Below are 12,727 nucleotides of genomic sequence, written 5' to 3'. Positions count from 1 at the left end.
CTATTTACTTCAGACCATTTTTCCAGTTTGTTCAGATCATTTTGAATTTTAATCCTACCCTCTAAAGCAGTGGTTCTCAAAGCTGGTCTGCCGTTTGTTCAGGGAAAGCCCCTGGCAGGCTGGACCGGTTTGTTTATCTGTGGTGCAGGCCAAGGGACGTGCTGGCTGCCCTTCCCGCAGCCCGCATTGGCCTGGAGCAGCGAACCATGGCCTGTGGGAGCTGCGATCGGCCGAACATGTGGACGCAGCAGGTAAACAAACCGGTCCAGCCCGCCAGGGGCTTTCCCTGAACAAGCGGCGGACCGGCTTTGAGAACCACTGCTCTAAAGCACGTGCAACCCCTCAAGCTTGGTATTATCCACAAACTTTATAAGTGTACTCTCTACGCCATTATCTAAATCATTGATAAAGATATTGAACAGAGATGGACCCAGAATTGATCCCTGTGGTACCCTTCCAGTTGGACTGTGAACAACTGATAACTATTGATAACTACTCTCTGGGAATGATTTTCCAGCCAGTTATGCACCAACCTTCTAGAAGCTCAATCTAGGTTGTATTTCCTTAGTTTATTTATGAGAAGGTCAAGCAAGACAGTATTATTAAATAAGACAGGTTTATTAAAGTCAAGATATATCACATCTACCACTTCCTCCCTATTCACAGGGCTTGTTATCCTGTCAAAGAAAGCTGTTGGTTTGACATGATTTGTTCTTGACAAAATAATTTCTTATTACTTATTTCCTTACTATGTTCTAAGTGTTTGCAAATTGATTGCTTAATTATTTGCTCAATTATCTTTTCAGGTACTGAAGTTACACTGACTGGTCTGGAATTCCCCAGATTGTCCGTATTCTCCTTTCTATAAATTGGCACTATATTTACCTTTTTCCAGTCCTTTGCACCCTTTGGGACATGCGAGTCTGTTTGTTCTCTAGGGCATTTGAAGAAAATGGGAGACTGCTATGTCTACACTGCTCACCTTACAACGCTGCGGTTGTGCTCCTGCAGCTGCGCCATTGTAAGCTGTGTAGCTGCTCTTTTTTCTCTCCCGGCGACAAAATAAAACCACCTCCAATGACGGGTGGTAGCTTCATCACCAGGAGCATGGCTCCCACCAACGAAGTGCTGTCCACACCAGCACTTTTCGTCGCTAAAACTTTTGTCGTTCAGGATGGTTTACACACCCATGAGCAACAAAGGTTTTAACCACAAAAGTGCCATTGTAGACATAGCGGTTGAAAGGATGGTCATGTGAGGTTATCCTCCCTCTTTTGGGGGGGTGAATTTTAAAGTTTTTTATGGAAAGAGATGTCAATCTGAGTTTTTGTAATAATGTTGACTGAATCATGGCATGGCACCCATAGCATAGGATGGTGGTCATTAGCTGTTGAATAAACTGAAATAAATCTTTTTTCAAAGGGAGTCAAGCAGGCCAGAGCAGGGTTAGCTATGGGCACTTTAAAGTGTGATTTGTTGCACTCCTGATCAGGAGTAAAGTGGCTTGTGACTAGCATTAGTTTCGCATTGCAGCATATCAGTACCTCCTGTCCAGCTGTGTGAGAGGAAGAGTTTTCCTGTCCATAAACTGTGTCCCCTGGTTTTAGCCACATCTCTCTTTAATATCTCTCGAAAGGAGGACTGCTAGTAACCCATATATTTAGTTGCCTAACACTTTGAAGAGAGAAAAATTTTGGCAGCTTGCTAATGTCACTGACTGTTCTAGTATCAGGGGGTAGCCGTGTTAGTCTGTATCCACAAAAACAGTGAGGAGTCCGGTGGCACCTTAAAATTAACAGATATTTGGGCATAAGCTTTCGTGGGTAAAAACCCCACTTCTTAAGGTACCTTTAAGGTACCATAGTCTTTAAGGTACCACTGGACTCCTCACTTTGACTGTTCTTAAAGCCCAGCCTGTACTACCATCAAGTATCAGTAATTTCAGGAGGCATTATGTTGGGAATGCCTGGGAGCTGCCAGAGTAGCTGTAGTGGGAAGAGGTCTCTTGACAACGTGCTTGCCCCCTCCTCAAATCCCAGTTTCTCATTTCTGCCTGGGGACATCAGCTCCCCCATCTCTTGAGAGGGCTGAGAAAGAACCAAGCCAGGCTCCCCCAAAACCCCTCTCCCCAACACACAGCCTTAGTGTCCTTGTTGGCATAACATGGGCCAGGAGGCCCCCCAACTTCTGGGAGATGACGGTAATCAGGGAGAGAGCCCAGTTAAGGCTTCCACTAAAACCTAATGCACTCAGCTCAAGGTACTGGAGCTTCCCACCTCTCATGGTAGGGAAGAGAATGAGCTGGATTGGGCTCCCCCATGACCACCCTTTGTATGCAACAGATGCCATTGCAGTCCTTCTCCCAACTCTGGGATCCATTTTCTCCTGTGCTAGTTAATATAGTTAGTTCTGTAGCTCATGTGTTAGAAATCTGTGCTGTGGTGCTTGAGGTTCAGAGTTCAAACCCTGTTGATGCTGTATGATGAGGGAATTTGTTACAATTGTACAAAATGGAATTTGTTTTGTCCCTTTAAAAATAGCTAGGAAATAACATGTACAAACTATAAAATTGAACGTTATTTAGGTTATAAAGTCAAGCACTAGAAAATAACAAAATGCTGGAATTATGTTTGTCCACACAACTTTAATTCTCCCCCTTTCTGCAGACGTATGACCTTAATTACATGAGCGCAAACTATTTTTTCCACTTGATCCTTGTCTCATTCAGGGCTCAGGCTAAACTCACATGAAGGATGAATTAAGGTTGCATGAGCAATTGAAAATCACATATTTCCTCACTTTCAAATGCTAGAGTTTTTGTATATATAATATTTAACCTGTTTATTTCTATTTACTTTGTCCAAAATGGATTTGGTATTCATATAATATGAAAATGAAAGAAAATACTAAAGACAGAAGATGCTGAACAGCAGTATTTTACAATGCTTGCTCCTGAAAAACTGGGTGTAAGGAAGAGAGGGGGGAAAAATTACTTTCTATTTGAAGTCTGTTACCTCCTTAATGAAATCCAGTGAGTTATCCATAATATGCTCTCTGGAGTCTACTTTTATAACTAAATGGTTATGATCACTATGGCTTAAAGTGCTGATGGCTCTTGCCATTGGAGGTAACTTTTCACATAGTCTCTGTTTACATAGTAAAGAATGCACATAAGTAATGACCCAAATTTACCCTTGATGTTACTTCAGTGAAGTCAGTGATTAAATAGATTTAGAGTTTTGTGGAGTAAAAAAAATGAGAAATAATCTGTAATTATCAGAATTACAGTTGCTGCTTGTGAACTGTACAATGGTAACATTAAAGACTTAGCTCACGAAAGCTCATGCTCAAATAAATTGGATACCAGCAGGACAGTGGGGTGGGAGGGGGTATTGTTTCATGGTCTCTGTGTGTATATAATGTCTACTGCAGTTTCCACGGTATGCATCCGATGAAGTGAGCTGTAGCTCACGAAAGCTTATGCTCAAATAAATTGGTTAGTCTCTAAGGTGCCACAAGTACTCCTTTTCTTTTTGCAAAGACAGACTAACACGGCTGTTACTCTGAAACCTGTCATTAAAGACATTGTTGTAGCATAAAGTATCGGTGGAGGGGACTTTTTATAACAGGCCAGATTGTGCTTGGCCCTTACGTCGTGCACAAGCAGGGAGGGTGGAAGGAAATTCCCATTCAGACATACCTTGCAGGCCTATGTAAAGGCCAGGCACAACTGCAGTTCAGAAAACCAGAGGAACTGCTCCCTTCTTCTTTCTGCAATGCTCTAAATGTGGCAGGTAGGTGCTGACTTACAGAGTGGGAAGTATATGGTAAATAGAAATAAAGCAGAGAATTGTTGAAGACAATTAAACATTGTACAAATGAATTTCTACTCATAGGAATTACAATATAACAAATCACCTTTTGAAATTACTCACTTGTATTAGGTTTGAGAAATAGTGGTTTTGTGTGTGTGTTTTATACCAATACTTACCTTGTTATTTTTCCTAAGGTTTTTTTTAATTACCTTACTGTTTCAGTCAGCCCATTTGTTTTATTGAAAGCGTGTTGCTGTCTAACCTGAAATTGAATTTGCTAATCCTGTCATTTTACCTTCCTGAGTGCAGTTCTGCATTACAGGATTATCAATCCAGGGACACTTATCATAATAGTAATAATAGGCTATCCTAGCTATGTGAACAAATTTAATTAACTGCAAAAAAAAATTCCTTTTCTCTGCCTTTGCCAACTTTCAGAAAAATGTAGTACTATAGTAAAATTCCAGTAATAAGAGACGTCTAGCATATATGACATGGGAAACATTGTAGAATCCAAGCTACACACAACAATGCTTGATATTATCTGCATATTGGCTTTAGTGTCAGAATCCATAAGCTGATTTCAATTTACTTTTTAGTATGCTTTCATGGGTTTTCCCCTGTGTATGTATTTTCCTCTGATGCTAACACTGAAGTCTCACAATGAAAAATATCTTAAAATTTATGCATTTACAGGTTCTAATCGAAATACAAAAAAGATGTCTTTTCCAGTGTGCACTTTTCTTGAATACAATTTTCAGCAAACTTAAATGCCATCAAATCTAGTTATTGCTAAAATGTATTGCTCCAGACTATGAAATTAATGTTTTGTAGTGTAAAAAACACACTAAAACACCTGACTTCAGTGAGCTCATAGAGCAGATACAAATATTTTTCATGTCATAATTCTGCAGCATTATTTGTTAAGTAGCAAGTCCATCAGCCATACATTTATAGTAGGAGCTTATCTGGTGCTTGTTGATATAAAAATTGGGTTTCAATCACAGATAGGATGAGCAAGTTGATTATATTTTAATGTATTTATTATAAGTTTTAAACCTAAATTTCTGGACCAAATTTTGTTTTCATATATAAGCATTCAGTTCCCACTGACTAAGTGTTGCTGTATTTGCATGTCTGAGGGTTGAATTTGGACTAAAATAAACTTTAATTTATTTAGATTTCTTGATATGCCTATCTTTATCTCTATATGCTTTATGATAATTGAAAAATGCAATACAAAATTACTATCCACTAATACATATTGAATTGCCTATGTAGTATAACAAAATTAACCAATGTTAATAACTCTGTGTATGGCTACTTATATCTCTCAAACCACTTCTTCCTCAAATGCCTGACAGGGAGAATACTGTATCCTTAGGACACCACTGGAATTAGTCAATTCAGTCCAGATCTCAAGGATTTTACCCCCAAAGTTCTATGTGGAGTAACAGGGAGGAGGCTTATGTGTTGGGAGAAGTGGATATAAATGAGGAGATGTAATGCGGAGAGGAAGAAATCACGGTTTTATGTTGCAAGGGTTGGATGAAACTTTAACTTAGAGTTGTTGTTTTGCTTCTTTGTTTTAGTTTTTATTTCAGGGGTGTGTGTGTAGGGGGATGTGGGTCGCCTGGTTGTGTGTGTTCAGTTGAACAATCTTAACTGTTTTTAGTTGGTTGGTTGGTTTTTTGTTTGTTTGGAGAAATGAATAGAATGAAATCCTAACCTTGTTGAAGTCAATGGAAGTTTTGCCGTTGACTTCAGTGAGGTCAGAATTTCACCCATTATTATATATAATTACATTTTTAAAAAAGTTTAAAAGGACACTTAGTTCGCAAGGTCAACCTGTCAAAAGTTAGGAAATGCCAAATGTAGGTTACCCAGGCTGCCTCCTAGTGTGTATGCATTCTGATAGTCTTTAATTATATCGTTTTCTAGCTCTTAATCTTATACAGTTGAATTCATGAAAAGAACAGGAGTACTAGTGGCACCTTAGAGACTAACAAATTTATTTGAGCATAAGCTTTCGTGGGCTAAAACCCACTTCATTGGATGCATTGGAAAATACGGTGGCGAGATTTATATACATAGAGAACATGAAACAATGGGTGTTACCATACACACTGTAACGAGAGTGATCACTTAAGGTGAGCTATTACCAGCAGGAGAGCAGGGGAGAGGGGGAATCTTTTGTAGTGATAATCAAGGTGGGCCACTTCCAGCAGTTGACAAGAACGTCTGAGGAACAGCGGGGATGGGGTGGGAAAATAAACATGGGGAAACAGTTTTACTTTGTGTAATGACCCATCCACTCCCAGTCTCTATTCAAGCCTAAGTTAATTGTGTCCAGTTTGCAAATTAATTCCAATTTAGCAGTCTCTCGTTGGAGTCTGTTTTTGAAGTTTTTTTGTTGAAGATGTGTGGATGGGTCATTGCACAAAGTAAAACTATTTCCTCATGTCCCCCCCCCCCCCCCATGGTTCCTCAGACGTTCTTGTCAAATGCTGGAAATGGCGCACCTTGATTATCACTACAAAAGGTTCCGCTCCCTCCCCCGCCCCCTGCTCTCCTGCTGGTAATAGCTCACCTTAAGTGATCACTCTGGTTACAGTGGGCATGGTAACACCCATTGTTTCATGTTCTCTATGTATATAAATCTCCCCACTGTATTTTCCACTGAATGCATCCTATGAAGTGAGCTGTAGCTCACGAAAGCTTATATGCTTAAATAAATTTGTTAGTCTCTAAGGTGCCACAAGTACTCCTTTTCTTTTTGCAATTACAGACTAACACGGCTGCTACTCTGAAACCAGTTGAATTCATTGTAATTCTCACCTGTGTCTGAAGCCTGAGGGATATGGAGAGCTAGACCCAATAAAATACTTTAAAACTATTTTAAACAAGTTTTTGGGTTTTATTTTTTGTTTTTGTAATATGTAGTATTTACATATGCATGATGGTGAGGAGTGACTAATGCAGCTGTCTCAAACTCATGTGAAATCATCATCCTTATACCACATATTCTTTCTCTATCAGCATGCATTACTTTTTGATTACTCCCTTGTCTTTTTCTACCTGTTCCTGTTTGGTTTTTAACTGGTTTTTAATTTGAACCAAATATCTCTCTCTCATTTACACATACATATACATGCTCTCTTCTTTCATCTCTCCCTCTCCCCTTGGCCAATTTTTTTATTTAGTCCTCAGCTTCCTTTTACATGGCAGAAGTTATAAAGCATAGCGCAAGTAATCCTAAAGAGTCCAAAGCATATTAATTCTGGTAGTGTCAGTGAACTACTGAATATTACATGATGTCATTGCTCTATATCAGCAGGGTGCTCCAGCTATGTAAGATGTCCCCTTTTGAGGCTCCTGGGGGATTTGCCATCCATGGGAGAATGGTCCTGAGGCAGCTGCCATAAGGGTACTGTGGAGGAGCTAGAAGTCACTGGGCCTTTGTGCACTGTATCAGCCCTCCTGGCTAGATGGTCTTTGGGCATGTCTACACTTACCTCCGGAGCAATTGATCTAGCGAGGGTCAATTTATTGTGTCTAGTGAAGATGCGATAAATCAACTGCCAAGCGCGCTCCTGTTGACTCTGGTACTTCACTGGAGCGAGAAGGGTAGGCGGAGTCGCCAGGGGAGCGTCAGCAGTCGACCTACTGCAATGAAGACACTGCAGTAAGTAGCTCTAAGTATGTCAACTTCAGCTACGCTATTTTCGTAGTTGAAGTTGCGTAACTTAGACCGACTTAGCTTGCCCCCACCCCCTAGTGTAGACCAGGCCTAAGTAGAGGTGAGAGGGCAGAGCATAGAGCATTCAGTGCCTGCTCTCGCCGTGTCTGCTGCTGCTATGCTGTTCCTACCGGGATAGTGACTTCTTTCTGTGTCCCGTTTTTCCCTGCTATAAAAGGATTACAACATTGTAAATGAGAGTATAATTGAGCCTTCACCATTTTTATTACTATAGATTTTGTGTGAGAAGGAAAGCACATGCTTAACTCTCAGAGCCCAGTTTGGTTTGCATGGATGAATCTTGGTGTGGGTACCACACTTCTACTTGGAAACTAAGCAGTCCATATTTGAGTAAAACTCTCAATGATTCAGTTTTGCTGGAGCAAGAGCTGTAAAATTTGGCCCATCTGAGTATTTCCAAATTCTGATGATACGCTCTATAAAACATGTCGCTCAGTTATGTGATGAAGGCTCCCTGCATAACCCTTAGATGGTCACTCATCTGTCATATCACTGCCTAAGATCTGTCAATCGCCTGAATAATTTAGAAGATATCCTGTAGAACACATTTTTTCCTGTTGCAACAAAAGTCTTTCATAATTACAAATAAGTAATGGCATTATATTGCACATTAAGACAAGGGTGTGTGTGTGTGTATTTGAAGTGGTATGGCTGGCTACACATTATGAGCTATTAGACATTTTAGATTGCAGAGATAGAGGTTTTTGACGGGCACTAATGCACATAGCAAATAAATGGTAGGAAAAGTTAGGTTTTATTTTTACAATATGTTTGTGCGAATTTTCACCAACTGTTTATCTATTAAATTGCAATGGAGGACCATGCATAACCATTCTGGTAGTGCAAAAAATCTCTCTGAAAGTTTTCTTTCAGTTAATGTTGTTACAGAAAATATTAACTAAAATAAACCATACAGCACATCAGGTCGTGTGACTTACTAGTGAATGGTGAAAATGGGTCTGAGACTTATTCTGAACTTTTAGAACCATTTTGATCTGGAAATCAGATTGAAATCTCTATAGAAACCTGGGTGGGGTAGGGGGAGAGAGGCTGAGAGATTTACAGTACCATGTGTTTTTATCCATGTTGAAAATAGAAAATAGAGATTTCATAGATTCCAAGGCCAAAAGGGACTATTATGATCATCTAGTCTGACCTCCTGTACAGCACAGGCCATAGAACTTCAACCAAAATAATTCTTAGAGCGTATCTTTTAGAAAACATTAAATATTGATTTCAAAATTGTCAGTGATGGCAAATCCACCATTACCCTTGACAAATTGTTCCAAAGGTTAATTACTCTCACTGGTTTAAAACAATAAAAAAAATTACCTCTTATTTCCAGTCTGAATTTGTCTAGCTTTAACTTTCAGCCACTGCATTGTGTTAAACCATTTGCTGCTAAGTTGAAGAGCTCATTATTAAATATCTGTTCCCATATAGCTACTTAGAGACTGTAATCAAATAAACCCTTAACCTTCTCTTTGCTAAGCTAAATAGATTGAACTTTTTGAGACTATCACTGTAAGAAATGTTTTCTAATCCTTTAATCATTCTCATGGCTCTTCTCTGAACCCTCTCCAATTTATCAACATCATTCTTGAATTGTTAGCCCCAAAACTGGATACAGTATTCCAGCAGCAGTCACGCCAGTGCCAAATACAGAGATAAAATAACCTCCTACTCGAGATTCCCTTGTCTATGCATCCTAAGATCACATTAGTTCCTTTGGCCATAGCATCCGCCTGGGAGCTCACCTTCAGCTGATTATTCACTATGACCCCTGTCATAAATATAAAGGGAAGGGTAAACCCCTTTGAAATCCCTCCTGGCCAGGGGAAAGCTCTTCTCCATCTCCTCCACATGCTTCCTCTCTTTTTCCTTCTCCTCCTCCACATGCTTCCTCTCTTTTTCCCTCTCCTCCTCCACATGCTTCCTTGCCTCCATTTCCCTCTTGTGGGCAGCCTCTTGGTGTTGTTCTGCCTCCCTTTCTTGTTCCTTCTTCAGCTGCATGAGTTCTATCTGTCTTTCATGTTCCCTTTGTTTTTCCTCAGCCTGAAATTTGGCTAATTCCAGCTGTAGTCGAGCTGAGGATTTGGCCATTCTAACCTCTCTGTTTTTAACTAACTTTACACCCGAGGTTTAGAAATAAACAAACAAAACTTGGCTGTAAAATTTTGCTGTGCTGGAATAGAATACCTATTCTCTGATAGTGATTGTCAGCCTACAGAAAAAGACAATTCCCTTGTCTCTGCTCTGGGCCCAAATTAAAGCAAAAAACCTCCAACTACTTGGAAACCTGCTTACCCAGCCCAAAGAAAAAAAAATTTCTTTTCAAACCTGTGCTCCTTGTAAAACAAAAAAAAAAAAATCAAAATCCTAAAAAAAACCCTGCCACTTTTGTCTCCAGGCAAATGGGTAGAGCACACCCCCCCCTATTTACTTTTAGGAAGAAAAGAAAAAAAAACCTCTGGGTTGGAAGACTGTGAATTTCCCTGCAGGAGTTAAGTACCCTGCCTCCAGGCAAAGAAAACCTGCAATTCACAAGATAATCCCCTTTTGTCTCTGCTTGGCCACAAAGCAGAGAGAAACCAAGCTGCTTTCAGTTTCAAAGCTGCTTTCTGGACTTTCTTTCCAAAGAAAAAAAAAATTTCCTTTTTAAAATCTGTATTTCTAGTTCAAAAAATCTCAACTGGATCTCAAATGATTTCAGGTTAATCCCACCACTGTGCCACCATGTCAAGGTTCCTCCCCCACTCTGAACTCTAGGGTACAGATGTGGGGACCTGCATGAAAAACCTCCTAAGCTTATCTTTACCAGCTTAGGTCAAAACTTCCCCAAGGTACAAAATATTACCCCCGTTATCCTTGGACTGGCCGCTACCACCACCAAACTAATACTGGTTACTGGGGAAGAGCTGTTTGGACGCGTCCTTCCCCCCAAAATACTTCCCCAAAACCTTGCACCCCACTTCCTGGACAAGGTTTGGTAAAAAGCCTCACCAATTTGCCTAGGTGACTACAGACCCAGACCCTTGGATCTTAAGAACAATGAACAATCCTCCCAACACTTGCACCCCCCCCTTTCCTGGGAAATGTTGGATAAAAAGCCTCACCAATTTGCATAGGTGACCCAAACCCTTGGATCTGAGAACAATGAAAAAGCATTCAGTGTTTTACAAGAAGACTTTTAATAAAAAATAGAAGTAAATAGAAATAAAGAAATCCCCCCTGTAAAATCAGGATGGTAGATATCTTACAGGGTAATTAGATTCAAAACATAGAGAACCCCTCTAGGCAAAACCTTAAGTTACAAAAAGATACACAGACAGAAATAGTTATTCTATTCAGGACAATTCTTTTCTCAGCCATTTAAAGAAATCATAATCTAACACATACCTAGCTAGATTACTTACTAAAAGTTCTAAGGCTCCATTCCTGTTCTGTCCCTGGCCAAGACGACTACAGACAGACACAGACCCTTTGTTTCTCTCCCTCCTCCCAGCTTTTGAAAGTATCTTGTCTCCTCATTGGTCATTTTGGTCAGGTGCCAGCGAGGTTACCTTTAGCTTCTTAACCCTTTACAGGTGAGAGGAGCTTTCCCCTGGCCAGGAGGGATTTCAAAGGGGTTTACCCTTCCCTTTATATTTATGACAACCCCCAAATATTTTTCAGAGTCACTGCTTCCCAGTGTAGAGTCCCCATCCTGTAAGTATGGCCTACATTATTTGTTTCAATGGCCTATCTTGTACTATTTACTTTCTAGTCCCAGCACTTTTGGAAACCAATCACTTGTCTTACAGTTTGTTTGTGTATTGTTGTTTTTCTTAAAAGATACTGTTACTTTTTTTAGGTGTTAGTATAAAATCTGTCTCTCTTTGCTGACCCTTTTCACGTGATTTCAGGTGCTGTTGTCAGGATTGATTGGCGTTGTCTCATGGAAAAGGCCTCTCTCACTTGTGGTAAGTGATATTGCTTTCTTAGTCAAGTCAGGCAGTTCCTTGACCTGCAATGGATGTTAAACATTTGAAACTAACATACTTAAGAACTGTGTACATCTCATCGCTTTTCTCCTTAGGCATTTGTGTAACTAGTTTCAGTAGCTTTGTGTTGTGGGTTTGAACCCATTGAGTTTTCACTTTGAGTTTGGGGTCCAGTTTTGCTCAAATCTCAAAGTAAAACTGAGTCAAAACCTCCACCAGGTTTTTTTTACATCAGGCAAGTTGCACATTTCACATTCAATGCAAACCAAAAACCCAATTTAGATTTGCTCAAAATTTTAGTGAAATTTAATTTGCAACTTATCTTGAGCCCAGTAGGCGTCAACTACTTTACAATTTTGTTTTGAACATTCACACAGGTCTCGTGTGGTATCCTCAGAAATTGTTATTTCTGTGTAGAATAATAAACGTTTGGGGCACACAGAGAAATTTTTACATCAGAACATTAATGAACTTGTAACTTTCAAGCTATATCCCCACCAATATCCCCAGAATATTACATATTCTCGTAGAAGAAGACTTAAAAGAAGACTAAAAAGATACCTTTCAGCTATTTTATTGGTTTGTCTGGTCTAGTTAATGTCCCCAATAAGTAAAATAATGTCTTGCTAGTATTATTTTAAAAGAGGCTTTGTTATACCACATGCTAATTATGAATTGAATGGTTCTCATTACATATATTCATTAAAGAACCAATAAAGAGATGTGGGACTGTTTTCATCTTTAACACATTTACTATAGAATCATGGACTTTAGTAAAAAGGACCACGTTGCATACCTCTCCCTGGTTATGACCTAAAATTACATTAATCATAAAAGTTGCTGTTATTAACTAAAGAAAATAAGTGTTTTGAACATATTCTTTTTGGAAATTTATTTCCATTTAACTGATAAACATTAGGTATTATTTGTCATCGTGTTAAAGCATGGTACAGGGAACCAATGAAGCTTTCTCATGTTCAAACAGGATATATCCAACCAATATTGAATAGTATTCATTTTTTATCCTTTAGATAATAATTCAGCAAGCCGAGTTTGCTGATGAGTTTAAAAAACATTTAGTAGTCCTCACTTTATCCATTTTGGATTAGTAGCCTCGGCTGAATAATTTATCATATTTCAACTTGTCAAGCAGACGATTGAGTATGAAT

At 39.4% G+C, this 12,727-nt stretch overlaps 1 protein-coding gene across 5 annotated transcripts in view; it reads left to right on the top strand.

Moving 5' to 3' along the window:
* Positions 1–12,727, top strand: part of ENTREP2 (endosomal transmembrane epsin interactor 2) — a 388,263-nt gene that overhangs the window by 124,437 nt on the left and 251,099 nt on the right. For 3 of the 5 annotated variants that reach the window (XM_073303683.1, XM_073303687.1, XM_073303681.1), the window contains exon 2: positions 11,481–11,537. The exons of the other annotated variants lie outside the window; for them this stretch is intronic. In XM_073303683.1, coding sequence (XP_073159784.1) covers positions 11,481–11,537 — 57 coding nt within the window. The remainder of the gene's footprint in view (positions 1–11,480; positions 11,538–12,727) is intronic. 5 annotated transcript variants of the gene reach the window in all.

This window comes from Lepidochelys kempii, chromosome 10 (genome assembly GCF_965140285.1).
Source record: "Lepidochelys kempii isolate rLepKem1 chromosome 10, rLepKem1.hap1, whole genome shotgun sequence".
NCBI classification, from domain to species: domain Eukaryota; kingdom Metazoa; phylum Chordata; order Testudines; family Cheloniidae; genus Lepidochelys; species Lepidochelys kempii.
Note: the sequence above shows the minus strand (reverse complement) of the source record. Positions and strands in the feature narration are given on the sequence as shown.